Here is a 27,904-nt window from a genome sequence, read left to right as displayed (position 1 = left end):
ACCTGGGAAGGCAGCCCAAGGCCTTGGGCCCCTGCACCCATGTGGGAGGCCTGGGTGGAGCTCCCGGCTTTGAGCTGGCCCAGCCCTGGCTGTTAAGCTATTTGGGGAAATAAACCAATGAATGCAAGATCTGTTTCCCTCTCTTTCTGTTGGTCTTTCAAATGAATCGCCTTAAAAATGGGTGCAGTAGCTTAGGTCACTGCTTGGTTGCCCCCATCCCATACTGGATTGCTGGTTTGCCAATACTCCGCTTTCAGTCCGGCTCCCCTGGGAGACACCAGATGGTGGCTCGGGTGCTTAGGTCCACGCGCACCACGTGGGAAATCCGGAGGAGCCCTGGTTCCTGGCTTCCTCCTGGCTGCTGCAAGGCCTTTGACAAACAAGGGGTCAGCCTTTCGGAGCCCTTTCAGGAGGCTGGGTTTCTATCAGCACAGTGGGGGCCGGCGCCGTGGCGGTGCTGATCCCATCTGGGCGCTGGCCTGAGTCCCGGCTGCCCACCTGCCCCGTCCCTTCCCATCCAGTGCCCAGCTAGCGGCCTGGGAAAGCAGTGGGGGACGGCCCAGGCGCTTGGGCCCTGCACCTGCTCGGCCGCTGCGGCCGTTTGGGGAGTGAACCGGTGGATAGAAGACCCTGTAACTGCAGCTAAAATAAATCTTTTTTTATAAAAAAGAATAACGGTGACAGACACCATTTGGCGTTCACTGTTGGCCACGGCGCTAAGCACCACGCGCGGGACTTAAGGAAATTCACGGGGACTGGAACGACCTCTGCGGCTTCCCGGGCACCGGCCCGCTCCTCACGTCAGACATCGTGACGGAGCGCTCTCACGTCAGACGTCGTCACGGGGCGCTCCTCACGTCAGACGTGGTCACGGAGCGCTCCTCACGTCAGACGTCGTGACGGAGCGCTCCTCACGTCAGACAGCGTCACGGAGCGCTCCTCACGTCAGACAGCGTCACGGAGCGCTCCTCACGTCAGACGTGGTCACGGAGCGCTCCTCACGTCAGACAGCGTGACGGAGCGCTCCTCACGTCAGACAGCGTGACGGAGCGCTCCTCACGTCAGACGTCGTCACGGAGCGCTCCTCACGTCAGACGTGGTCACGGAGCGCTCCTCACGTCAGACGTCGTCACGGAGCGCTCCTCACGTCAGACAGCGTCACGGAGCGCTCCTCACGTCAGACGTGGTCACGGAGCGCTCCTCACGTCAGACAGCGTCACGGAGCGCTCCTCACGTCAGACAGCGTCACGGAGCGCTCCTCACGTCAGACGTGGTCACGGAGCGCTCCTCACGTCAGACGTGGTCACGGAGCGCTCCTCACGTCAGACGTGGTCACGGAGCGCTCCTCACGTCAGACGTGGTCACGGAGCGCTCCTCACGTCAGACGTGGTCACGGAGCGCTCCTCACGTCAGACAGCGTGACGGAGCGCTCCTCACGTCAGACGTCGTCACGGAGCGCTCCTCACGTCAGACAGCGTCACGGAGCGCTCCTCACGTCAGACAGCGTCACGGAGCGCTCCTCACGTCAGACAGCGTGACGGAGCGCTCCTCACGTCAGACGTCGTCACGGAGCGCTCCTCACGTCAGACGTGGTCACGGAGCGCTCCTCACGTCAGACATCGGCCTGACCCCAGGAGCCTTCACTTCATCGAATCTGAGGCCTCGAGAGGTGGCGCGCCCTGGTGGGCGTGGCCGGGGCGTTGAGCCCGGCTCAGGGGCGGGCTGTTTCTCCGTTGGCCCAATCACGGGGCGCTGCTTCTGCCAGCCGGAAGTCGATTGGTGGTTGCCATAGCTCCTGGCGTGCGCTTGACAAGATGGCGGCGCCCGGGCGGCGGCGGCCGTGTCTTCGCCGCCGGGTTCTTCCCTGCTTGTGAGCGTCGCGGCCCATGAAGCCCCAGGCATGGGCTTTCCGCCGCCGCCCCCTCTCCTCCTGGGGCTCCTTGTTCTGCAGGGAGCACTGAGGCCGCTGCGGGGGGACCTGGGTGTGTACCGCGGCGCGGAGGCTGAGGAGGCCGGGCTGCGGGCCGGGGCCGGGCTGCCGCGGGTCCCGGGAGCCTGGGCGCCCTGGCCAGTGACCCCTGGCCGTCCCTTTCCTTCCCCTCCAGTTTTCATCCCGTCTTTGATCCGAATGTCCGGCCCTGCGGTCAGCGCGACCCTGGTCGGAGGCACCGAGGATGTGGCCGTGACCCTGGCCGCGCTGCAGGCCGAGGCGGGTAAAGAGGCCGAGGGCCCCGGCTCTGCCCACGCGCGGGGAGGAAGCGTGGGACCGGTGCTGAGGGCGCCCCGGGAGCCGGGCGCACGCTGGGCGCGGCAGTGGCGGAGCCCCCTGCCGAGGGCCACACACGGGGTCCCGCGGCGGGGACTGCTGGCCGCTGGCTTGAGCGTGGTCCTCTGCGCTTCTCCCCGCCAGGAATGCTGCCGGGCCCGGCCTGCGGATCGCCGCCCAGCAACGAGACGGCCGCCTGGAGCCTGACCACGACCCCGGCTGTGGTGAGGGTGCGCTGGCCGGGCAGGGCGCGGCGTTCTCCGTGCTCTGAATGTGGGGAAACTGGAAGGGCACCCGTCCAGCCCGGGGCTGGGGGACCCGGCCGTGCCCTTGTCACAGCCCGAGGCCCGCGTCTTCCCCGCGAGACGGCCAGTTCTCAGATGGGCCTGGTGCTGTAGGAAGCTCTCGAGCCACCGATGGTGCCCAGCTTGGAGCCGTGTGTCCTCTCGGCGCCAGGCCTCCACCCTGGCGCCAGGCCTCCACCCGCTGCACTTGGGCCCAAGGAAGAACATCCCCGGGTCCGGGGGCGCAGGGGACAGCCCCGGAGGACGATGGGGAAACCAGGAAGATGCTAGCTGAATTAGACTGTGGGTAGCGTTTGTGCCAGACGGCGCATCACCAGAGGCTCAGGGAGGCGTGGGAGCGAGGTCCGTGGTCCTAGGCAGCAGCCCCAGGCTGAGGCTGCTTCCCTGCTGTTTTCCGAGAGGCACCCCTACAAGTGCTGGGGTCCCCTGGCTCTGAAGGCACAGCGGTCTGTCTCTTCCAGGACTCGTTGGAGGTGACGGTCAGATGGAAGGGAGGCCCGTGTTCCTCCTGGGAGACAGAGCCCTTCCCCGAGTCCCCGTGCCTGGTGCAGACCCTCCTGGTGTCGGCGGCTCACAACGCCACCTGCTTAGCACACGTGCTCATCCTGGTGGAGATCTACGCCAACTCTTCCCTGACGCCACACGCATCAGGCAAGGATCCCGTGAGCCGTTATCGTGGGTGTCCTGGTGTGGTCTCATTGCCGAGGTTTTCACTGGATTGTTTGGTTAAGGTTTGTTTTATCTTGCTCCACTGCTAGCATCTTTGTAAGCTGTCTTAAATCCTTTTTGGGAGTAGGTAAAATTTGTTTCCATGAGTTGAACCCATGGCTGTTTTTTTTTTTTTTTTTTTTTTAATTAAGGTTGCCTTTTTTTTTTTCTTTTCTTTTTTTTTTTAATTTTTTTAATTTTTGACAGGCAGAGTGGACAGTGAGAGAGAGACAGAGAGAAAGGTCTTCCTTTTGCCGTTGGTTCACCCTCCAAAGGCCGCCGCGGTAGGCGCGCTGCGGCCGGCGCACCACGCTGTTCCGATGGCAGGAGCCAGGTGCTTCTCCTGGTCTCCCATGGGGTGCAGGGCCCAAGCACTTGGGCCATCCTCCACTGCACTCCCTGGCCACAGCAGAGAGCTGGCCTGGAAGAGGGGCAACCAGGACAGGATCGGTGCCCCGACCGGGACTAGAACCCGGTGTGCCGGCGCCGCAAGGCGGAGGATTAGCCTGTTGAGCCACGGCGCCGGCCGTAAGGTTGCCTTTTTTAAAAAAAAGATTTATTTTATTTATTTGAAAGACAGAATTACAGAGAGAGGTAGAGAGAGAAAGGTCTTCCGTCTGCTGGTTCATTCCCCAAACAGCCGCAACGGCTGGAGCTGCGCTGATCCAAAGGAAAGAGTCAGGAGCTTTTTCTGGGTCTCCCACATGGGTGCAGAGGCCTAAAGACTTGGGCCATCTTCCACTGCTTTCCCAGGCCATAGCAGAGAGCTGGATCGGAAGAGGAGCAGCTGGGACTAGAACTGGCTCCCATATGGGATGCCGGTACTTCAGACCAGGGCATTAATCTGCTGTGCCACAGCGCTGGCCCCAATGTTGCCTTTTTGTTTAAAAAGGAAAATATTATTTGTTTGAAAGGCACAAATAGAAGTAGAGCGCGCGAGAGAGATGGTCCACCTGCTAGTTCACTCCCCACATGGCCACAATAGTCAGCCTGAAGCTAGGAGCAGGAGCCTCTTCTGGGTCTCCTATGCGGGTGCAGGGGCCCAAGTACTTCGCCATCTTCTGCTGCTTTCCCAGGTGCATTAGCAGGGAGCTGGATGGGAAGTGGAGCAGCCGAAATTCAAACCTGTGTCCATGTGGTCTGCGGGCAGTGCAGGCGGAGGCTTTACCTCGCATGCCAAATGCCAGCCCCCTAGCTCTGTTTTAAGAAGAAAAAAATAAAAAATGAAGATTCCTGAGGTTATAGAAAAACACTAGGTTTTCAGTGAAAACTTTTGACTTATCATTCCCCTTCTTTGAGTAAGTCTGCTGATTAGGCTTAGAGAAACATGTATTCCTTCCCTAAAAAACAAAAAACAAGCAAGAAACCCACGATACCACACTAACGTGATTCCGGAGTTTGTAGTTTTTGAAGATTATGCAGCTCCGAGATTGTTCATTTGAGCACAGGTAGGGTCACCTCGTTCATTTCACAGCCGCACGGTAGACTACATGTGGATGTGTGTACGTCCCGTTGCTTAGTTAACCAGTCTCTTATGTTGGCTGGGCTCTTAACTCCTTTCTGGCTTTTGGTGCTGGGACCCGTGCTCCAGAAATGTGCACACGTGTGTGCTCCTGGACGTGAGAACATGTTGTGCATCGGCCTCCCTCTCAGGTAACCGCTAAGAGCAGAGGCACGTCCATCTAAGGAGACCCGTGTAGGGAAGAACCCCTAGGTGGCATCCCTCGCCCCATCCCCATGGCCTCCTGCTGCTTGAGGAGGGCTAGGAGGAGACAGGCCAGGCCCACTCAGCTGCCGGCGGTGCCCTCAGCACACTGCCTGGGGAGAGCGCGAGAGCAGTTCTTCAGTGAGAAAGGCAGGTGCAGGGAGCCACAAACAGCCTGACATCTTTTGTCAAAAAGGAGGCAGAAATCAAAGCACCTATCTGTGGGTATAAGTGAACTGTGGAAGCTGATAACCAGCATACCCCAGCCAGGCTGGGGGCGATGTGAGGGCAGAGAGGGGCTGAGTGAGAGTGAGGACTTTACTTTTTAAATATCATCTTAATTTTTTTTTTTTTGGGGGGTGGTGTAAGCAAAATGCTAGATTTATTTTTTCCTGAAAACCATTTTATTTAGAAACTGGGGAAATGGTGAGGGGTTCTGGCATGTGAAGAGTACCTGGATGATGGACGCTCTGCTTAGATCTGTTGCAAGGCACACGATCAGTGAGAGCAGGTGTCGGGGAACGATACCGTAATGATGCTCCTCCCCCAAAGGGAACCTCTTTAATGTTCACCCAGAGTCTTCTGTCTACCCTGCTGACTCCCATCTCACCTGTGTGACTCTTAAACAGGCTGTTGGAAATGAGAGGGGGTGGCACCAGCATTTATTCAGCACCTACTGTATGTAAGGTCGTTTGCACACCTTGTCTTGTTTAATTCCTGCGCTGGTCAGGGGAGTTCAAGAGGGAGCATGGAGGCTCAGGCAGGTCTGTACCTTGCCCAGGGTTGACCAGAGCGAACATTCTGGAATTCAAAGTGTTCCACCTCCAAAGCCGGAACTTTCCCAGCTGAGTTCTCATCTGTCTTACAGAAAAGGCAATTTCTGGTTTTCCTTTTATTTTTTAAAAAAAGCTTTATTTATTTATTTATTTTAAATATTCATTTTGTTTATTTGAATGACAGAGTTACAGAGAGAGGTAGAGCCAGAGAGCGAGCAAGGTCTTCCATCTGCTGGTTCACTCCCCAGATGACCACAACAGCCAGAGCTGAGCTGATCTGAAGCCAGGAGCCTTTTCCAGGTCTCCCACATGGGTGCAGAGGTCCTTTCTACTGCCTTCCCAGGGCCTCGAACTGGCGCCCGTATAGGATGCTGGTGCTGCAGGCTGGGGCCTTAACCCACTGCACCAGAGTGCTGGCCCCAAGATTTATTTATTTATTTGAAAGTCAGAGTTACAGACAGAGAGGGAGAGAGATATCGTCTGGTTCACTCTCCAGATGGCCACAGTGGCCGGAGCTGGGCCATGCTGAAGCTGGGAGCTAGGAATTTCATCTGGGTCTTCCACCTGGGTGCAGGGGCCCAAGACTTGGGCCATTGTCTGCTGCTTTCCCAGGCACATTAACATGGAGCTGGATGGGAAGTGGAGCAGTTGGGTCTCTTAACTGGTGCCCACATGGGATGCTGGCATTGCAGGCCGAGCTGTAACCTGCTGTGCCATAGTTTCGGTCCCTCTTCAGTGGCTTCTTACCTGGGCCATCTCCCTTGGATGCTGTGGGCTTGTATTTTTCTCTGCTCCAGGTGCCCTCCTGGGTTCCCAAGACGAATCCGTCATGGTGTCTACTCCTTTCCGGTCACATGATCTATTTACCTGTCTCTCCTCCCTGAGAGTGAGGGATCCTCAGGGAAGAGCAAGATGGAGGTGTCAAGGACAGGCGGAGTGGGGCCAGGGGTTTCCACAGCAAAGGGATATGGCATACCTTGTATTTTTAGAAAGACCTTTGTGACTCTCAATTCAGAGAGGGGAGACCCCAAGGGGGCGGATGCTTCAGACTGGCTGGAATAGTTAATTTCTTGCAAGCTAAAATCCCCTGACGTTCTCCCTTCGACTTAATTTCCCTCATCCTTGCAGCAGAATCTGCTGTGAAGATTTGGGTTTGTGGTCTGGGAGGGACTTGACACTGGGGATGTAGTATAGTGAAGTAGGAGCTTGTGGCCAGGTGGGTTCCGGACAAGCTAAAATGTCACCAAGGCTTCGGTTTGGTCAGCTAAAAAGAGGTAATGAATTTGAAGGAGTAGATGCTTAATGTCATTCTGTGTTATGAAAAGGGATATTCAGTGTTTTGAAAAATAGAACTAGTGCCATGCATTTATCTGAACTTACAACTTTTCATCAGCCAGTCAACCGTGACTTCTTCAGTTCATCGTAACCGGCGTGTTTTCTTGGATGCGGGTTTTTCTGGGAGCAGTAGATGCGGTAGACACAGTAGTTAATGGGGTCAATACAGGACTCAGATGTGGTTCATGCGTAGTTTGTGAAATTCTTTATCGTGGGATGTTTGGAACTGGTGAGGGGAAATGCAGCGTCTTGCGTCCCCGCTCAGTGCGGAGGACGTGACAATGCGCTGTCCGAGGTTCATGGCTGAACTTTTCTATTCTGTATGCTTTGCAGAGAATGTGACTGTTATTCCCAACCAAGTGTATCAGCCCCTGGGGCCTTGTCCTTGTAATTTGACAGCCGGGGCCTGTGACATCCGCTGCTGTTGTGACCAGGTACGTTCACTACCGAGTACAAAGGTTACAGGGGCACAGTACCCACAGTTCCCTGTCAGTAGCTGTTTATTGGGTGGTCTTTCAAAACTGGGATTGGATTTCGTGTTGCACATTGCTTTCCCATTGAGTGTTTAGTCTCGTTAATAGAAGGAAAAAACCTATCTTTGGGTGAAGCCAAGATTGTGAAGATTAAACTTACACTGAGAGGCTGATTTGAATATTATTTATTTACAAGCCTTTAGGAAACATAAAAGGAAGGAAATACGGTTTTTCAATGATTTGTAGAATTGTGCAGCTGTCACGACCATCTAATTTTAGAATTTTTCCTATACCCCCAACAAGAACCCTGTACCTGTTTGCAGTCACCTTTGTTCCCCCGTTAGCACCTGTGCCCCCATGCCCAGGTCCTCTGGTTCCCCCTGTTAGCACCTGTGCCCCCATGTCCTGTCCTCTGGTTCCCCCTGTTAGCACCTGTGCCCCCATGTCCTGTCCTCTGGTTCCCCCTGTTAGCACCTGTGCCCCCATGTCCTGGTCTCTGGTTCCCCCTGTTAGCACCTGTGCCCCCATGTCCTGTCCTCTGGTTCCCCCTGTTAGCACCTGTGCCCCATGTCCTGTCCTCTGGTTCCCCCTGTTAGCACCTGTGCCCCCATGTCCTGTCCTCTGGTTCCCCCTGTTAGCACCTGTGCCCCCATGTCCTGTCCTCTGGTTCCCCCTGTTAGCACCTGTGCCCCCATGTCCTGTCCTCTGGTTCCCCCTGTTAGCACCTGTGCCCCCATGTCCTGGTCTCTGGTTCCCCCTGTTAGCACCTGTGCCCCCATGTCCTGGTCTCTGGTTCCCCCTGTTAGCACCTGTGCCCCCATGTCCTGTCCTCTGGTTCCCCCTGTTAGCACCTGTGCCCCCATGTGCTGGTCTCTGGTTCCCCCTGTTAGCACCTGTGCCCCCACGTCCTGTCCTCTGGTTCCCCCTGTTAGCACCTGTGCCCCCACGTCCTGTCCTCTGGTTCCCCCTGTTAGCACCTGTGCACCCATGCCCTGTCCTCTGGTTCCCCCTGTTAGCACCTGTGCCCCCATGTCCTGTCCTCTGGTTCCCCCTGTTAGCACCTGTGCCCCCATGTCCTGGTCTCTGGTTCCCCCTGTTAGCACCTGTGCCCTCATGTCCTGTCTCTGGTTCCCCCTGTTAGCACCTGTGCCCCCATGTCCTGGTCTCTGGTTCCCCCCTGTTAGCACCTGTGCCCCATGTCCTGTCCTCTGATTCCCCCTGTTAGCACCTGTGCCCCATGTCCTGTCCTCTGGTTCCCCCTGTTAGCACCTGTGCCCCCATGCCCTGTCCTCTGGTTCCCCCTGTTAGCACCTGTGCCCCCATGCCCTGTCCTCTGGTTCCCCCTGTTAGCACCTGTGCCCCCATGTCCTGTCCTCTGGTTCCCCCTGTTAGCACCTGTGCCCCCATGCCCTGTCCTCTGGTTCCCCCTGTTAGCACCTGTGCCCCCATGTCCTGTCCTCTGGTTCCCCCTGTTAGCACCTGTGCCCCCATGCCCTGTCCTCTGGTTCCCCCTGTTAGCACCTGTGCCCCCATGTCCTGGTCTCTGATTCCCCCGTTAGCACCTGTGCCCCCATGTGCTGGTCTCTGGTTCCCCGTTAGCACCTGTGCCCCCATGTCCTGTCCTCTGGTTCCCCCTGTTAGCACCTGTGCCCCCATGTCCTGTCCTCTGGTTCCCCCTGTTAGCACCTGTGCCCCCATGCCCTGTCCTCTGGTTCCCCCTGTTAGCACCTGTGCCCCCATGTCCTGTCCTCTGGTTCCCCCTGTTAGCACCTGTGCCCCATGTCCTGTCCTCTGATTCCCCCTGTTAGCACCTGTGCCCCCATGTCCTGTCCTCTGGTTCCCCCTGTTAGCACCTGTGCCCCCATGCCCTGTCCTCTGGTTCCCCCTGTTAGCACCTGTGCCCCCATGTCCTGGTCTCTGATTCCCCCGTTAGCACCTGTGCCCCCATGTGCTGGTCTCTGGTTCCCCGTTAGCACCTGTGCCCCCATGTCCTGTCCTCTGGTTCCCCCTGTTAGCACCTGTGCCCCCATGTCCTGTCCTCTGGTTCCCCCTGTTAGCACCTGTGCCCCCATGCCCTGTCCTCTGGTTCCCCCTGTTAGCACCTGTGCCCCCATGTCCTGTCCTCTGGTTCCCCCTGTTAGCACCTGTGCCCCATGTCCTGTCCTCTGATTCCCCCTGTTAGCACCTGTGCCCCCATGTCCTGTCCTCTGGTTCCCCCTGTTAGCACCTGTGCCCCCATGTCCTGGTCTCTGGTTCCCCCTGTTAGCACCTGTGCCCCCATGTCCTGTCCTCTGGTTCCCCCTGTTAGCACCTGTGCCCCCATGTCCTGTCCTCTGGTTCCCCCTGTTAGCACCTGTGCCCCATGTCCTGTCCTCTGGTTCCCCCTGTTAGCACCTGTGCCCCCATGTCCTGGTCTCTGGTTCCCCCTGTTAGCACCTGTGCTCCCATGTCCTGTCCTCTGGTTCCCCCTGTTAGCACCTGTGCCCCCATGCCCAGGTCCTCTGGTTCCCCCTGTTAGCACCTGTGCCCCCATGTCCTGTCCTCTGGTTCCCCCTGTTAGCACCTGTGCCCCCATGCCCTGTCCTCTGGTTCCCCCTGTTAGCACCTGTGCCCCCATGTCCTGGTCTCTGGTTCCCCCTGTTAGCACCTGTGCCCCCATGTCCTGGTCTCTGGTTCCCCCTGTTAGCACCTGTGCCCCCATCCCTGGTCCTCTGGTTCCCCCTGTTAGCACCTGTGCCCCCATGTGCTGGTCTCTGGTTCCCCCTGTTAGCACCTGTGCCCCCATGTCCTGTCCTCTGGTTCCCCCTGTTAGCACCTGTGCCCCCACGTCCTGTCCTCTGGTTCCCCCTGTTAGCACCTGTGCCCCCATGTCCTGTCCTCTGGTTCCCCCTGTTAGCACCTGTGCCCCCATGCCCTGTCCTCTGGTTCCCCCTGTTAGCACCTGTGCCCCCATGTCCTGTCCTCTGGTTCCCCCTGTTAGCACCTGTGCCCTCATGTCCTGTCTCTGGTTCCCCCTGTTAGCACCTGTGCCCCCATGTCCTGGTCTCTGGTTCCCCCCTGTTAGCACCTGTGCCCCATGTCCTGTCCTCTGATTCCCCCTGTTAGCACCTGTGCCCCATGTCCTGTCCTCTGGTTCCCCCTGTTAGCACCTGTGCCCCCATGCCCTGTCCTCTGGTTCCCCCTGTTAGCACCTGTGCCCCCATGCCCTGTCCTCTGGTTCCCCCTGTTAGCACCTGTGCCCCCATGCCCTGTCCTCTGATTCCCCCTGTTAGCACCTGTGCCCCATGTCCTGTCCTCTGGTTCCCCCTGTTAGCACCTGTGCCCCCATGCCCTGTCCTTTGGTTCCCCCTGTTAGCACCTGTGCCCCCATGTCCTGTCCTCTGGTTCCCCCTGTTAGCACCAGTGCCCCATGTCCTGTCCTCTGGTTCCCCCTGTTAGCACCTGTGCCCCCATGCCCTGTCCTCTGGTTCCCCCTGTTAGCACCTGTGCCCCCATGTCCTGGTCCTCTCATCTCCACTGCTTTCTCAAGCACATTAACAGGGAGTTGGATCAGAAGTGGAGCAGCTGGGACTCCAGCTGGTGCCCATGCGGGATGCTGGCGCTGCAGGCAGAGGCTTGGCCTTCTGTGCCACAGTGCCAGCCCCATATCCGCTTGTCTGCTCAAGGACGTTTGCGTTGTTTTCACTGTGGCTGTCGTGAGCAATGCTGCCGTGAGCCTGGTGTGCAGTGCTTGTGTGGCTGTCTCTGTCTGTTTCTCTTGGGTACAGACCCCGGAAGGAATGGCGGATCCACTGGGTGGCTGTGTTTAACCTTTTTGGGGAACTGTTCTCCAAAGCTCTTGCACCACTGTCTGTCCCCTCCAGCAGTTCCTGTGAGTTGCAGTTTCTCCGTGTCCTCAGTGCTGTTGGTGTCTGGTGTTGGGTTAGGTTATAGCATCCCCGCAAGTGTGAAGTAGAATTTCGTTGTGATTTTTATTTGTATTTCTCTAGTGGCAATGGTGTTGAACTTTTTGTGTGCTTACTGTGTTTTGTGTATCTTTGGAGAAAGGTCTGTTCAGAGCATTTGCAAACTTACTTGTTTGTTTATTTAAAGGCAGAGTTTCAGAGAGAGAGAGAGAGAGAGAGGGAGAGACAGAGAGAGGTCTTCCATCTGCTGGTTCACTCCCCAAGTGGCCACAATGGCCAGGACTGGGCCAGGCTGAAACTAGGAGCCTGAAACTCCATCCGAGTCTCCCATGTGGGTGCAGGGGTCCAGATACTTGGCCCATCTTCCATTGCTTTCCCAGAGCATTAGCAGGGAGCTGGATCAGAAGCAGAGCAGCAGGGACTCAACTGGTGCCCACAAGGGGTGCCGATGTCCAAAGTAGTGGTTTAACCTGCGGAGCCACAGTGCTGGCCCAGCTGTTCACTTTCTTGTTGGTGTTTTTTAAAACCCAGATTTTTTTTTTTTTTTTTGACAGGCAGAGTGGACAGTGAGAGAGAGAGAGACAGAGAGAAAGGTCTTCCTTTGCCGTTGGTTCACCCTCCAATGGCCGCCGTGGTTGGCGCGCTGCGGCCGGCGCACCGCGCTGATCCGATGGCAGGAGCCAGGTGCTTCTCCTGGTCTCCCATGGGGTGCAGGGCCCAAGCACTTGGGCCATCCTCCACTGCACTCCCTGGCCACAGCAGAGAGCTGGCCTGGAAGAGGGGCAACCGGGACAGGATCGGTGCCCCGACCGGGACTAGAACCCGGTGTGCCGGCGCCGCAAGGTGGAGGATTAGCCTAGTGAGCCGCGGCGCCGGCCCAGATTTTTTAATATGATGAAATCTAGATGTTTCTTTTGTTGCTCTGTGCTTCTGGTGTCATATTTTAGAAACTGTTGCCTAATCCCAGGATGGGTAGGTATTTTTAAGTTCTTACTTTGGTTGGAGAGGAATGCAGATGGAATGAAGCACACTTGCTGGTACCTGAATCACTCTGTGTTTGGATGAGTGCAGTCACACGTGGTTGGGGTTTTCACGCCCCCACTAGGGGAACAAATATTTATCTATTTATTTTTATTTTTTATATATATTTTTTATTTTTTTGACAGGCAGAGTAGACAGTGAGAGAGAGAGAAAGAGAGAAAGGTCTTCCTTTTGCCATTGGTTCACCCTCCAATGGCTGCCGCGGCTGGCATGCTGTGGCCGGCGCACCACGCTGATCCGAAGCCAGGAGCCAGGTGCTTCTCCTGGTCTCCCACGGGGTGCAGGGCCCAAGCACTTGGGCCATCCTCCACTGCCCTCCCGGGCCACAGCAGAGAGCTGGCCTGGAAGAGGGGCAACCAGGACAGAATCCGGTGCCCCAACCAGGACTAGAACCTGGGGTGCTGGCGCCACAGGTGGAGGATTAGCCTATTGAGCCACGGCGCCGGCCACAAATATTTATTTTTTAAACTGACAAGCTGTAGCTACTTAATGTATACAGTCTGGTGTGTGTGGAGGTAAGTGCACCCAGGAACCCATCACCACAATCCGTACCGTAGCTTGTCTGTCACCTCCACATTTCCTCCCACTCCTTTGTTGCTGTTTTATTTCCTTTTGTGATAGAAGCACTCAACGTAGGATCTACCCTCTTAGCAACGTTTTAAGTGTGCTGCCGTGGTTGGTTTTATAGACTAGGAATGGAGAGAGTAGGGTGTGTGTTAATGCGAGCCCACATCGCCCCCACGCCGGCCCACCTGGTGTTTTTCAGGTGCCTTTCGCTGACTGACACGTGTGTACTGCAGCACCAGCCCCGGCCCCACTGGGATTCCCTGCCCAGTGACATCGTCAGCTCACCGCACCTGTCACTTAGGACACAATTTTTTGTTCAAATTGCTCTTGTTTAAAACGGTAGAACGGGGGCGAGCATTTGGGCCAGTGGCTAAGACGCCGCCATCCTGCATCAGACTGCCTGGGTTGGACACCCACATCTGGCTCCGCCTCCAGCTTCCTGCTGACCGTGGGAGTCAGCTGTGGTAGCACAGTTGGCTGAGTTCCTGCCATCCACGTGGGAGGCCTGGGTTGAGTGTCCAACTCCTGGCTTCACCCCGGCCCAGCCTGGGCTCTCACTGCACTTGGGGAGTGGACCAGGAGTTGGAAACTCTCCATGTCTCTCTCAAGTAAATAAACTAAAACAAAATTTAGGGGCTGGTGTTGTGGCACAGTGGGTGAAGCTGCCACCTGTGATGCCGGCACCCCACATCAGAGTGCCAGTTCAGGTCCCAGCTGCTCCACTTCTGACCCAGCTCCCTGCTAATGGCCTGAGAAAAGCAATAGAAGATGGCTCAAGCGCTTAGCCCCCTGCACCCACACAGAAGAGCCAGATGGAGCTCCGGTCTCCTGGCTTCAGCCTGGACTAGCCTGGGCTATGGTGGCCATTTAGGGAGTGAACCAATGGTTGGAAGATGCCCATCTCTCCCTCCATATCACTCTGCCTTTTAAATAAATAAAAATCTTGGGCTGGCGCTGCGGCTCAATAGGCTAATCCTCCGCCTTGCGGTGCTGGCACCCCGGGTTCTAGTCCCAGTCAGGGCACCGGATTCTGTCCCGGTTGCCCCTCTTCCAGGCCAGCTCTCTGCTGTGGCCCGGGAGGGCAGTGGAGGATGGCCCAAGTGCTTGGGCCCTGCACCCCATGGGAGACCAGGAGAAGCACCTGGCTCCTGGCTTCGGATCAGCGCGGTGCGCCGGCCGCAGCGTGCCTACCGCGGCGGCCATTGGAGGGTGAACCAACGGCAAAAGGAAGACCTTTCTCTCTGTCTCTCTCTCTCACTGTCCACTCTGCCTGTCAAAAAAAAAAAAAAAAATCAAAAAAATTTAACCACCTGCGCCCCCCCCCCCCCCCCCCCCAGTTAAACAAGCCAGCAGATCACTGTTGTACCCTCAGCAGGTGAAGGATTGAGGCCGTGTTGTAAGTTTTCAGTCTCGCCATCCTTTGTGAAACCGGGCAGGTGTGGATGAGTAGGTAAATGGTGAGTGAATGGGTTGTGTTGCCCGGCACTGTGGCGTAGGAACTCTGCCCAAGCTCTGAATGTCCTTAGGCTTCTCTGGGCTGCGTGTCCTCTGTTGGAGTCCCCATTTGGGGTCTGCTCTGTTCCTTTATGTGGGGCACCTCTCAGGCTCCCAGCAAGCTGGGGTTCCCTTGAAGGCTTCACGTTTGTTAGGGGGTCTGTGAAGGAAATTCTGGAACTGGTGAAAGCACTGTGAGATGACACAGATGCTGTTTATCCGTGCTGGCCTGCCGGGAGGCCCAGGGAAGGCCTTGCCTGCTCACTGCCGCTCTTCTCTGCTTCCAGGAGTGCTCGGCGGAGGTCCGGGAGCTGTTCGGGCAGTCCTGTCTCAGCGGTGTTTTCGGCGGGGACGTCAGTCCTCTCTTTGACCAGCTCTGCTCCGCTGGGTCGGCACAGCAGGTCCCGGACTGGTTTCCCTTGCTCTGTGTGCAGTCGCCCTTGGCCAATTCGCCCTTCCTCGGCTACTTCTATCACGGCTCTGTGTAAGTGCCCAGGGCAGCACTCTGCAGCCCCACTAGCCGCTCGTCCCTCTGGCCATGTTTTTCTCAGTGCCTCTCCAGGGGGTCCTCGCGTTGAGGATTCGCTTCTAGATTTCCGTCAGCAGCTCGATTTGCGTGAAGTATTTGAGGGAATTGGGCCTCACTGAGAGTGAGTGGACCGACGACACACACAGCTGGTCCGTGACTCTCTCGGGCAGGGGCTCCTGGGTCTGTAACCTTCCGCGCTGTTGGGATTTCCGTATCTGCAAACATGAAGGGCGGACAGGAGAGCCGTGTTTTAGCAGGTGACTCCTGGAAGTGTCAGTCAAAGTCCGTCTCACTGATTCGCAGCTCCCAGAGACCCCACGCTGCCTCGCAAGTGCATCTGCACACTGAGCCAAAAGACTCCTCGCACTTTGGTTACAAACAAGGAGACGCCATCGTGACTCTGGATAAGGCATACCTTACCGTTCCACAGGTAAGGGTGGCCACTGTCTTTGTTTATCTGAAAGAGCCACAGAGAGAGGGAGAGAGGTTCTAGAGAGGGGGAGAGAGGTAGAGATGGAGCTTCTGTATGCTGGTTCATGCCCCTGATGCTCACAACAGCCGAGGCTGGGCAAAGCCAGGAGCTCCATCCAGATCTCCTGTCTGGGTGGCAGGGACTGAAATCCTTGAGCCACCACCTGCTGCCTTCCCAGTGTGTGCGTTTGATCCTGGAAACCGAATCAAAATCAGAGGCAGGGCTGGATCCCAGGCACTGTGATAGGTGGTGCGTGTCCCCAGTGGCGGCTTCATGTCTAGTCCTCTTTGTTTTTATTAGGTAATATTTGCTGTGACTCCTCAGTCAGTGGCTTCCATGCCTTGATTAGCAAATTCATTGAGTATTCTACTCAGGCTGGTCAGTCTGTCAGTGATCTAGGCAGTAGGTTTCAGCAGTAGGAGCAGGCAACAGGAAGGACAGTGGTAAGACTCCCTGACTTGTTGCTGTGGCCGGCAGAGAGGCCGTAGCTGCCAGGTTTGTCCCCTACCCCAGGTGTCCCTGGCCGGCAGAGAGGCCGTAGCTGTGGGTTCGTCCCCTACCCCCAGGTGTCCCTGGCCGGCAGAGAGGCCGTAGCTGTGGGTTTGTCCCCTACCCCCAGGTGTCCCTGGCCGGCAGAGAGGCCGTAGCTGTGGGTTTGTCCCCTACCCCAGGTGTCCCTGGCCGGCCAGTGTATGCAGAATGCCCCAGTGGCGTTCCTGCAGAATTTTGATGTCAGATGCACCACCCATCTGGAAGCATACCAAGAGCGAGATGGAACCATCAACATGAAGATAAGGAATGGGACCGTAGGAGGTATGTTCCGTCAGTTTGGAAACAGTAGGGTGGAGTAGGATGCTGTGAGCACATCGGTCACTTCTGGCTGACTGAGGAAGGTGTTCTCCTTGGGAAAAGCTCCACGCCGTAGAGGGCGTCGTGTTTATCAGTGCTTCTTTATTCTTTTTTATTATTTTATTTTTATTTTCATTTTTTGACAGGCAGAGTTAGAGAGAGAGAGAGAGACAAAGGTCTTCCTTTTTCCGTTGGTTCATCCCGCAAGTGGCCGCCACTTCCAGTGCACTGTGCTGATCCGAAGCCAGGAGGCAGGTGCTTCCTCCTGGTCTCCCATGCGGGTGCAGGGCCCAAGCACTTGGGCCATCCTCCACTGCACTCCCGGGCCACAGCAGAGAGATGGACTGGAAGAGGAGCAACCAGGACAGAATCTGGCGTCCTGACTGGGTCTAGAACCCGAGGTGCTGGCGCACAGGCGGAGGATTAGCCTAGTGAGCCGTGGCGCCGGCCTGTCAGTGCTTTTTTAAAGGTTGAAGCAAGGTTCATGTGACGTCAGAGTGCACAGCTCAGTGGCACTGGCGGCATGCACAGTGTTGTGCAGCCATCACCTCTGTCCAGCCCAGAGGAAGCTGCGGCCTGAACCGCCACCCTCGTTCTCCCCTGCGCTCGGACCCACCCCTGGATTGCCTGTTCTGGACATCTCACACCAGCGGAGGCACCCTCTGTGTGGCCTTTGTGTCTTTGGCTTAGCGTCATGGTTTTGCGGTTCCTCTGTGTGGTAGCACGGGTCAATGTTTCATCCCACCGACGGTGGAGTCAGAGCGGGCGCGTGGCCAGGCCACATGGTATTTGTCTGTCTGTCAGCTGGTGGGTGTTTGGTGTCTCCACCTTTTGGCTCTCACGGACAGTGGCGCTGTGAACACCGCAGGCAGCTTGCGTGTGGACAGTGTCTTCATTTCCCTTGGCGGGACACACAGGGATGCACCTGCCATGCCAAGTGCTAACATGGTGTCTTGAGGGACCCACAGACTGTTTGCCGCTCCCACCGGTGCTGTGCTCCTGTGGGTTCTCGGGAGGGAGGCGTGCCAGGTTATTGTCTCCAACTTTAGGGTTTTCCCCCTCGCCATGACTGATGGTGGAGGGGAGTTTCCCAGTTGGCACACGGGGTAGGCGCAGCGGCCGTATTTGCCTGGTCAGCTTTCCTCTGGTCACACAGGCTGTGTGGTCCCCAGGAAGTTCATGTCTGTTTCCTTTTAGGCATAGTTACTCCAAAAGTAACCTACGAGGAAGCAACTGACCTGGGCAAATACATCAGCACTACAGGTATTTTCGTGTTACACTTTCATGTCCCTTCTACAGGAGGGTGTGGGTCCCTTCCTACAAGCACCATACGTAGTGGAAGACATAGAGTTGGTTCATGCTAGTCAGAAGGCATCGCAGTAGCACCGTCTCTTCTTTGTCCTGTGTGTCCTGCTTGCTTGAGACTCGCTCCCATGACCTTGAGCCGGCTCCTTTGCAGGCCTTGGGCGTTTGTCACATCATTAAGGGATTCTTTAGGACAGGATGTTTTTACTTCTTGCTTTCTTAGATTATTAGCCTTTGTAATTGTGATGCAGTCACATGGGTTACAGTTGGCTGACATCACCAGGGCTTTGTTTTCAATGCTGGGTACTATTTACTTTTCAAGGTGTTCGAATTCCCCAGTGTACCCCTTACTTCGTCAGGTGTCAGTAGAGCTGGGGGCACCTCGCTGGCCCCTGCTGGGAGGGGAGGCCTCTGAAATCCCACAGGCCTCTCCCTGAGGGTGCGCTCTGTGCCACATCTCAGCTGGGTGCTAGGAAGGGGACGGATCTCACCGAGGACGCTGTGGTGGGATAGAGAGGCTGGGCACTGCCGCTTCCTTCACAGACGTGCTGCGCTAGGGAGCTGGGGAGAGGCAGGCGGTGGCCGGTGCCCAGGCAGACGTGAGCTCCGGGAGGGCCTCTCGTTTCTGAATGTGTTCTTATACTTGCAGAAACACTCTTAGGTAACGGGTCCGCCCCCAGAAACGTGACCGTGGAAGAGCATTACGTCTTCAGATGGAACAACAATACAATCAGTGAAGTGAACGTTAGAGTCATTAGGGCGGAAGTCAGTGCCTCCTGGAAAGGTAACTCTGGTGGCAGCGCGAGACGCCTCTGTTTATTTCTTTCTTCAAGATTCTCGTCGTTATGATACATAAAACTAAGAGCCATCTCTGGTGTCTTTTTATGATGAATCAAAGAGGCAGCATTTTGTGTGTGTGTGTCAAAATGAAATTTTAAGGTAAATAAAGTAGGACCACGGGGGACTCTTCCCTTCCGAGTGGAGTAGCGCACACTGTGTTTTTGTTTTGTTTTGTTTCTAGGAACCATGACACAGAGGTTTACAGTGCAGTTTTTAAGTTATAACAGTGGCGGCGAGAAGGAATATTCTGGAAATCCAGGTGAGACGGTGGCCTCTGGTGTGAAGAGATGTTGAGGTCCATGTAGAGTTTGTTCACAATACTCATTTTCCATGAACTTAAAATCTTTTTTAAAACTTTTACTTATTAAAGAGCATGTGCGAGAGAGGATGCAGGCGAGTGTATGCCCATCCATTGGTTCGCTCCCCAAATGCCTTACAGCTGGGTCTGGGCTGAGGCTGGAACGGGGGCTGGGAACACAGTCCTCCGAGGGTGGCAGCCTCCCATGGTGCCCGCCAGCAGGAAGCTGGAGTCAGGGATGGAACCCAAGTGCTCTGACGTGAGCTGCAGGCATCTTAACTGCGAGGCTAAATGCCTGCCCCTGAATCACTACATACGACGTCAAACAAAGCCATGCAGAAGAAGAGCTTCTTTAAAAACAACCTTCATTAGCTCCTTCAGCACTAATCACTGCCTGATTAAGAACGGTAAAAGTGGGGGAGGGGTGTGGCACAGGTTAAGCCGCAGCTTTGTGAGGCTGGCGTCCCACATCAGAGTGCTGGTCCGAGTCCAAGTCCAGGCTGCCCTGGTTGCAATGCAGCTTCTTGCTCATGTGTCTGGGAAGGCAGCAGAAGACGGCCCAAGTGCTCTGGCCCCTGCCACCCCTGTCACCCCTGTGGGAGACCAGTATTGAGCTCCTGGCTCCTGGCTTCCACTTGGCTGTTGTGGCCATTTGGTGGTGGTGGTGAACCCGTGGAGATGTGAACTCTGTCTCCCTCTGTCATTCTGCCTTTCAAATAAATAAGTAAATAAATACATCTTAAAAAAAAAGAATAAAAAAAGAATTAAAAGAATATTAAAAGGGGGAATGCGTAGGCCATCTACCTAGTGGTTGAGATGCAGCTGGAATGCCCCCGTCCCATGTTGGGTCCAGAACACACCTATGACGCCTGACTTAAGCTTCCTGCTGACGTCTTCCACTGCCTTCCCGGGTGTGTTAGCCGGAAGCTGGGTTGGTGGCGGAGTAGCTGGTACCCCAGCCTGCACTCCAGTGTGGAACGCCAGCCTTGCGTGTGGAAGCTGAGGATAACCGTGTCTGGGAGGAAAGGTGTTGATTCTCGCTTGCTGTGTTTGTCTAGGTTACCAGCTTGGCAGGCCTGTCCGGGCTCTGAACACCGACAGGCTAAATAATGTCACGAGTTTATACGTCTGGCAGCCAGGTAATTGGTTAGCCGCCCTGTGAGCTAGAATTAGGAGCATTGCCGTGTTTGGATCAAGTCATCAGTTCCCTGAAAGCGCAGCAGACTCGGGCAGGGGCGGGTGGCGGTTTTCCGTGCTTTTGCAGTTGTCTTGGCTTTAAGGAACGTTCCCGTTGTTTGCACCTGGAGTGCTGGTTATCAGAAAGAGATGACTCAGCAGGAGACTGTCCCGAGAGTCCCTTGTCGTCACCGCCTGTAGCCTCGCGTGGTGCTGGCTGGGGCATGAGAGTAGCTTCACCTTGAGTGGTGGGAAGTCTGTGCATCGGTGGGAAGCAGCCACATCTTCCAGAGGCCCTCGGGGTCATGTTCAGAGGAAACCCTGGTCGTGGTCCTGGAACGTGGTACAGGAAGGACCAGAGCAACAGTGATGTCAGTTTTCAAAATCTGGGAACTTGATTTCTACTCATTCTTTTCTCTGTCAATAGAAACTTTGGAACGAGCCTTTTACTCAGCAAAAGCAAAGAGATGATAATTTTTTCCTGTTACAGCTGGAAGGGGTTTGTGTACGTCGGCGACTTTGAGACCCATTTTATTTGGAGAAGATGCGTCGTCTGGGTGCCTGTTAGAAGTCGGGATCCGTGAGAACTGTACCGCGCTCCGGTGAGTGTGTCACTGGTGAGCTGTCCGCGTCCTGAATGGCTGATTAAAGTTAACTCACTGCACACATGAGGAGGACGACGTGAATACGAATGAACACTTTGTAAAAGTTGGGCCAGTGTTTGGCCTAGCGGTTAAGGCGCTGTTTGGGATGCTGGCATGCTGTACTGGAGTGCCTGGGTTCAAGTCCCAGCTCTGTCTCCAATTCCACCTTCCTGCTAATGTGCACCCTGGCAGGCAGAAGGTGATGGCTCAAGTGGGCTCCCTACCTGGTGGGAGACCTGGATGGAGTTCCCAACTCCTGGCTTTGGCCTGGACTAGCCCTGAGTGTTGTGGGCATCTGGGGAGTGTAACAATGAATAGATCTTTCTCTGTCAGTCTCTCTCTGTCGCTGCCTTTCCAATAAACTAAAAATTTAAAAAATATAAAAATGATAGTGAATAAACAGGAACTTGTGCTAGAGTTGATTCAATGTCAGTGTGGAGGAAACAGTCCTCGTTCCTGGGGCTGAAGCCGTTTTAGTCATTAAAAAAAGTCCTTGAATTGTTTCTACTTGGTCTTCCAACCTGTCTCTTCCCATTCTCTCTCTCTTTCTCTCTCATTTTTTGTTTATATGTTTATTAAAGATTTATTTATTTACTTGACAGAATACAGAGATAGGGAGAGACAGAGAGAAATCTTCCATCTGCTGATTCACTCCCCAAATGGCTACAATAGCCTGGGCTGGGCCCAGCAGAAGCCAGGATCCTGGAACTCCATCTGGGCCTCCCACATGGGTGGCAGGGCCCACACACTTGGGCCATCTTCTGCTGCTTTCCCAGGCACATTAGCAGGGGGCTGAATAGGAAGTAGAGCACCTGGGACTTGAACCTGCACCCATATAGGATGCTAGTGTTGCAGGCAGTGGCTTAACCTGCTATACCACAATGTGGGGTCCCCTTTCTCTCTCTCTCTCTCTCTCAGATTTATTTATTTGAAAGGCAGAATTACAGAGAGGCAGAGGCAAAGAGAGAGGTCTTCCATCTGCTGGTTCATTCCCCAAACAGCCGCAATGGCTGGAGCTGTGCTGATCTGAAGCCAGGAGCCAGCAGCTTCTTCTGGGTCTCCTACAGGTGCAAGGGCCCAAGGACTTGGGCCGTCTTCTGCTTTCCCAGGCCACAGCAGTGAGCTGGATTGGAAGCACAGCAGCTTGGACTCAAGCCAGCACCCACATGGGATGCTAGCACTGCAGGTGGAGGCTTTACCAGCTACGCCGCAGCGCCGCCCCTCCCTTCCCTTATTTTAAAATCTTGTTCATGTATTTGAGAAGCAGCGAGATTGACAGATATAGATAATACAGGAAAGGAGGGAGGTCCAGTTCCAGTCCTGAGTCTTCACTAAATTTTCCGACTCAGGTTCCTTTCAAGCACAGTTGGACACTGACTGTTAAGGACTTCTGGGCCAGACCTGCTAACCACGAGCTGTGAATTGTCTTACTCTCTTGTAGGGAGAATGTTGTTGAAAGACTAAGTTCACTAATACAAGCAACGCATGTGGCAACAAGAGGCAACTCTGACTACAGCGACCTCAGTGATGGCTGGCTTGAGATCATACGTAAGTCAGAGCTGCACGTGTGTGTCCCTGTGTGTGCTGGTCCTGCAGTCGTGCTGTTGGAGCCCGAGCCCAGAGGCTGCCTTTCTGTGGTCCAGACAGGAAGTGCTTTCCGTCTTTCACCTCTTTTTGTGGTGCTGTTTTTGTTTGTTATAACCTTGTTGTTTGTATTCATTTTATTTGAAAGGCAGAGAAATAGAGAAATTTTACTTGAGAAACAGAGAAATAGAGAGAAAGAGAGAGATCTTCCACCCACTGGTTCACTCGCTAAATGCTTACAGCAGCCAAGGCTGGGCAGGTCGAAGCCAGGAGCCTGAAGCTCCATCAGGGCCTGGCTTGTGGGTGGCAGGGACCCAGCTCTCGGAGCCGTCACATCCCCAGGGGTGCACCTTAGTAGGAAGCTGGATGGGAAGTGGAGTAGCCGGGACCAGAAACAGAATACAGAGATCCCAAGCAGCCTCTTAACCACAGCACCAAATGCCTGCCGAGCCTTTTTTTCTTTTTTCTTTTTTTTTTAAAGTTAATTGATTTATGTCAAAGAGTTAGAGAGAGAAAGACAGATACAGAGGTCTTCCGGCTGCTGGTTCACTCCCCAAATGACTGCAGTGGCTAGGGCTGTGCCAGGTCCATGGCAGGATCCAGGAGCTTCTTCCTAGGCCTCCCACAAGGGTGCAGGGGCCCAGGGACTTGGGCTATCCTCCACTGCTTTCCTAGGAGCATTAGCAGGGGGCTGGATCAGAAGTGGAACAGCTGGGACTTGAACCAACACCCATATGGGATGCCAGAACTGCAGGCCGTGTCTTAACCTGGTGTGCCACAGTGCTGGCGTCTTTTTTGGCTTGGAGAACCCGCACCGCTGTCCGGCTCTGGGAGGGCTCCCAGGCAGCCCTGTGTTGACCCAGCCCCTACTCAGGGCATGAGGCCCAGAGTTCTGTTGTCTTCTGCAAACAGGCTCTGCCTCTAGGCCAGTGAGGCAGGCACATAACAACCCCTGGAGGAGGGAGGGACTCGGTCAAGGCATCGGAGAAGGACGAACTGTGGGACTAAGGTGCCACGCAGAGCCCAGCGTGGCCAGGCCTGAGGTCAGAGGTGCTGGCATCTCATCATGGCTTAGCAAAGAGCAGCTGTGAGCCCAGTTAATCAGCAGACGAGAGGTGACATTGACCTGTGTGTGTCAAAGACCAGGAACTTAGGTGCGCTAAGGAAGGTGTCACCGACCTTCAAGAAACCTGAGGGTCGCCTCGGCGCCTGCCACGGCCTCCTGTCGTCGGCCCCGCTGGCTTCTCCCGCTTGTGCCCAGTCCTCCGGGTGGCTGAAGATGAATTCCCTTCAGCCCCGTGCTCTGCCAGCAGTGTTGCTTGTTGTGCCAAGACATTAGGAAGTCACGTTCCTGGTATTCAGGTGCATACCAAGCGAGGTGCTAAATGTCTGGGTTGTTGCCGCGACACCTCCCTGTGCATCCCACTCTTGCCGCGGTCACGTGCGTGTCTGTGGAAAGGCAGGGGACTGCTGCGGGGAGCGCGGAGCTGAGCCGTGCTGTGTCGCATCTTGACGCCTGTCGGGCCTTTGACAGTCCCAGTGGCTGATTTAGGAAACACTTCGAGCACGCTGACCCGTGGCCCTGCCAGTTTCCAGGGGTCGCATGGCTAGGGGGTGAGAGGTGGCCAGAACCTGGTAGAGGCTGCGGTCTCATTCGGGGGATTCCCTTCTCAGCCTTTCGCTGTCACAACACCGGAGGAGAAAAGCCTGACTTGACCTGTCTGTAGGTGTGGACGCCCCCGGTGCAGGTGCGGACCCGCCCACCAGCGCCAGCGGCCTCTGCCTGGACGTCCCCGCCCAGCTGAGTGTGCGCATCCTCATCGCAGAGGCTGGCGCGGTGCAGGGGCTCATCCAGCAGGAGATACTCGGCGTGGAGACCAGGTACGAGCACGTCTCGGAGCAGCGGGGAGGGGGTCCGGGGCGGGCGCAGGGAGAACCGGAGACGCCGACCCAGAGTCCAGTTGTTCAGAGGGGTCCAGGGGCGGGCGCAGGGAGAACCGGAGACGCCGACCGAGAGTCCAGTTGTTCAGAGGGGTCCAGGGGAGGGCGCAGGGAGAACCGGAGATGCCGACCGAGAGTCCAGTTGTTCAGAGGGGTCCAGGGGAGGGCGCAGGGAGAACCGGAGACGCCGACCCAGAGTCCAGTTGTTCAGAGGGGTCCAGGGGCGGGCGCAGGGAGAACCGGAGACGCCGACCCAGAGTCCGGTTGTTCAGAGGGGTCCAGGGGCGGGCGCAGGGAGAACCGGAGACGTCGACCCAGAGTCCGGTTGTTCAGAGGGGTCCAGGGGAGGGCGCAGGGAGAACCGGAGACGCCGACCGAGAGTCCGGTTGTTCAGAGGGGTCCAGGGGAGGGTGCAGGGAGAACCGGAGACGCCGACCGAGAGTCCGGTTGTTCAGAGGGGTCCAGGGGCGGGCGCAGGGAGAACCGGAGACGCCGACCCAGAGTCCGGTTGTTCAGAGGGGTCCAGGGGCGGGCGCAGGGAGAACCGGAGACGCCGACCGAGAGTCCGGTTGTTCAGAGGGGTCCAGGGGCGGGCGCAGGGAGAACCGGAGACGCCGACCGAGAGTCCGGTTGTTCAGAGGGGTCCAGGGGCGGGCGCAGGGAGAACCGGAGACGCCGACCCAGAGTCCGGTTGTTCAGAGGGGTCCAGGGGCGGGCGCAGGGAGAACCGGAGATGCCGACCGAGAGTCCGGTTGTTCAGAGGGGTCCAGGGGCGGGCGCAGGGAGAACCGGAGACGCCGACCCAGAGTCCGGTTGTTCAGAGGGGTCCAGGGGCGGGCGCAGGGAGAACCGGAGACGCCGACCGAGAGTCCGGTTGTTCAGAGGGGTCCAGGGGCGGGCGCAGGGAGAACCGGAGACGCCGACCGAGAGTCCGGTTGTTCAGAGGGGTCCAGGGGCGGGCGCAGGGAGAACCGGAGACGCCGACCCAGAGTCCGGTTGTTCAGAGGGGTCCAGGGGCGGGCGCAGGGAGAACCGGAGATGCCGACCGAGAGTCCGGTTGTTCAGAGGGGTCCAGGGGCGGGCGCAGGGAGAACCGGAGACGCCGACCGAGAGTCCGGTTGTTCAGAGGGGTCCAGGGGCGGGCGCAGGGAGAACCGGAGATGCCAACTGAGAGTCCGATTGTTTGACAGTTGTTAGTTAGCAGGACGACTGTGTGGAATTGTGTTTACAGAGGAATCTTTTTTTTTTTTTTTCAAAGTTTTATTTATGTATTTGAAAGGCAGAGTTACAGAGAGGTAGAGAGAGGCAGAGAGAGAGAGAGAGAGAGGTCTCCATCCACTGGTTCACTCCCCAAATGGCTGCAATGGCTGGAGCTGAACTGATCTGAAGCCAGGAGCCTGGAGCTTCTTCTGGATCTCCCATATGGGTGGCAGGGGCTCAAGCTCTTGGGCCATTTTTTGCTGCTTTCCCAGGCCATTAGCAAGGAGCTGGATTGGATGTGGAGCGGCCGTATGGGATGCCAGCACGCAGGCGGTGGCTTTACCCACAATGCTGCAGCGCCGGCCCCAGAGGAAGCCTCACGGCCCTCGCAAAGCTGAGTGGCGGAGGTGACTGGGGCTCCGTGGTGCCGAGCACATCGTGAAATCCATGCCGGTGCCTGGCACGCTGCTCAGGGGACACTGCCCGGTGGTGGAGGCAGATAGGCAGGTTCCAGTGAGGGGCTCCCACTTTTGGGCTCCCTGTGGCCTCGGGAGCTATCTGAGCTCTCCGCGCTGCAGTCTCCTCACGGTAAGGCGGGAGTAGGGCCCGTGTGTCAACCCCTCCCCGCTTGTGAGTGGAGGGCCCCAGGCCACACTGACTGGAGCAGAAGGGACGTTGTTGGTGCAGGTTTGGGAGAGCACACCTGCAGCAGTTCCTGGGTGGCCAGGCCTTTTTGTCACCATCTCTTGGCTGCTCTTCCCTCTGGTTTGGCTTCGTTCTCCTCAGCACACGGCAAAGACACATGCCAGCAAGTCCAGGTGCCATCGATGGAGCCTCTTCTTCCATCTGTCCCTAAACCACCTGGGCAAATCTTTCCTGGTGCATCTGGGTCACATGGGCCTTTCTGACGCAAACACTGTGGCCGGATGATAGACCGCTCTGATTGGCGGGATTCAGGTGCCGGGCCCAGACGTGGATCGAGGCCGGTGCCTTCTGGTCTACGGAACTGAGAGTGGGCAAGGGTGTCCCCCACGGAAACACTGGGTGCAGTTTCCAGAAGGAAAGAGAAGGGCTGCGATGCTGGGTGGGCAGAGGTAACGGATGGCAGCCATCGGAGGGCTGGCCGCAGGGGATCTGCACCCACGACTGTTACTGTTATGTTGTTGAGACAAGGGACTCGGAGCACCTCAGTAGGCCAAGCTGACTGGACAGCAGCAGGGCTGGAGCTGGGTGCGGGGTTCCCTAGGGGCTCCCGAAGCTCTTCGCTCTCTTGGGTCTGTCTGAAAACTGACGTGAAAGGTCATACCAGGTCCCCAGGAGTTCATGGAAAATGCATGTCGCCGAAAACTGATGCATGGGATCTGAAGACTGTTTTGCACCCAAATAAACTTCTAATCCATATTCCCTTGGGTGTTTTGAAGCCCTCGGTACTTGGTGTTCTTGGCAGGCTAGAAACGAAGGGTGCTGAGTGGCCGGCGTGACCTTTCCCTCCCAGGTTCTCCACGGTGAACTGGCAGTACCAGTGTGGCCTGACCTGTGAGGACAAGGCCGGCCTCCTCCCCCTCGGCGTGTCAGTCCGATTCATTAAGATACCCGCGCAGCCACCCCGCCCTCTGACAAGGTAACACGGCCGCTGACCCAGCTGGCCGGGGAGTATGCACTCAGAAGTAGAAGGCCTGTGCTTTAGTCGAGTCTCCGTGCTTTCCACCTGTCGTAACCTTTCAAAACGTTTCAGATTCCAGATCAACTTTACAGAGTACGACTGTACCAGAAACGAGGTGTGCTGGCCACAACTTCTATATCCACTGACCGGGTATTATCAAGGTAGGACAAATCGGGTTTCTGGGGTGGTTACCGACTACGTTATGTCAGTTAAAAAATTTAAAAAGTCCTGTGTAAATGCCAGGGAATGGAGAGAGGTTGTAAAGAACTTAGTGGTCATGTTGCCTCTTAGCGTCGTCACTCTGCGTGGCTTGGTTCTCCCTGGGTGATGGTAAGGAGCCGAGGACTGACGTCGCTCGGTTGTGCCCACTGTCTTTCAGGGGAGCCGTACTCTCAGTGCGTGGCCAAGGGCTTGCTGCTGGCCTCGTTCCTCCTGCTGGCCGCCTTCCTCAGTAACCCCTGCACCAGAATATGCCAGGCCTGACCCCGCAGAGACCACAGGCCTTTCCCCAAGTGCGTGCCTCTGCAAACTTTAATAAATGAGACGTTTATTTAGCCGAAAGTGTGTGAAGTGTCCCGTGACTGACGGCCGCACGCGGTCCAGCCGCCCGGATGCTCCCTGCTGCCTGCACCCAGTGAAATGCAGGAGAGGTAGCCGCGGGAATCTACCACAGCAGACCCCAGGAGCTGCCCCGCCCCCCGGGGACCCCACCTCCGGCCAGTGCAGCCCCTGGGAGGCGGGGGTGGGGGCTCCGGGAACTGGGCTCCAGACTTCGGCGTAAAGCCTCAGAGGCGCACATCACCCCGCCGCTGAGCGTGGGGAAAGGAT

General features: G+C 56.4%; 1 protein-coding gene across 4 annotated transcripts; it reads left to right on the top strand.

Moving 5' to 3' along the window:
- Positions 1-1,811: 1,811 nt before the first annotated feature.
- Positions 1,812-27,631, top strand: TCTN2 (tectonic family member 2). 4 transcript variants are annotated; one of them, XM_062182384.1, is made up of 19 exons: positions 1,812-1,982; positions 2,106-2,213; positions 2,411-2,490; positions 3,033-3,222; positions 7,429-7,529; positions 14,863-15,059; positions 15,408-15,534; positions 16,248-16,389; positions 16,572-16,676; positions 17,623-17,688; positions 18,380-18,514; positions 18,752-18,829; positions 19,927-20,007; positions 20,535-20,646; positions 22,130-22,236; positions 24,000-24,153; positions 26,909-27,034; positions 27,149-27,237; positions 27,456-27,631. In XM_062182384.1, the coding sequence occupies exons 1-19, from the start codon at positions 1,901-1,903 to the stop codon at positions 27,557-27,559; spliced, it is 2,184 nt and encodes a 727-aa protein (XP_062038368.1). In that variant the 5' UTR covers positions 1,812-1,900; the 3' UTR covers positions 27,560-27,631. The 4 variants fall into 4 exon arrangements, with proteins under 4 accessions (XP_062038368.1, XP_062038367.1, XP_062038370.1 ...); XM_062182383.1 differs by having other exon boundaries at positions 2,411-2,496; XM_062182386.1 differs by lacking the exon at positions 16,572-16,676.
- The last annotated feature ends 273 nt before the right edge of the window (positions 27,632-27,904 follow it).

This window comes from Lepus europaeus, chromosome 23 (genome assembly GCF_033115175.1).
Source record: "Lepus europaeus isolate LE1 chromosome 23, mLepTim1.pri, whole genome shotgun sequence".
Lineage (NCBI taxonomy): Eukaryota > Metazoa > Chordata > Mammalia > Lagomorpha > Leporidae > Lepus > Lepus europaeus.
This window is presented reverse-complemented; position numbering and strand designations above follow the sequence as displayed.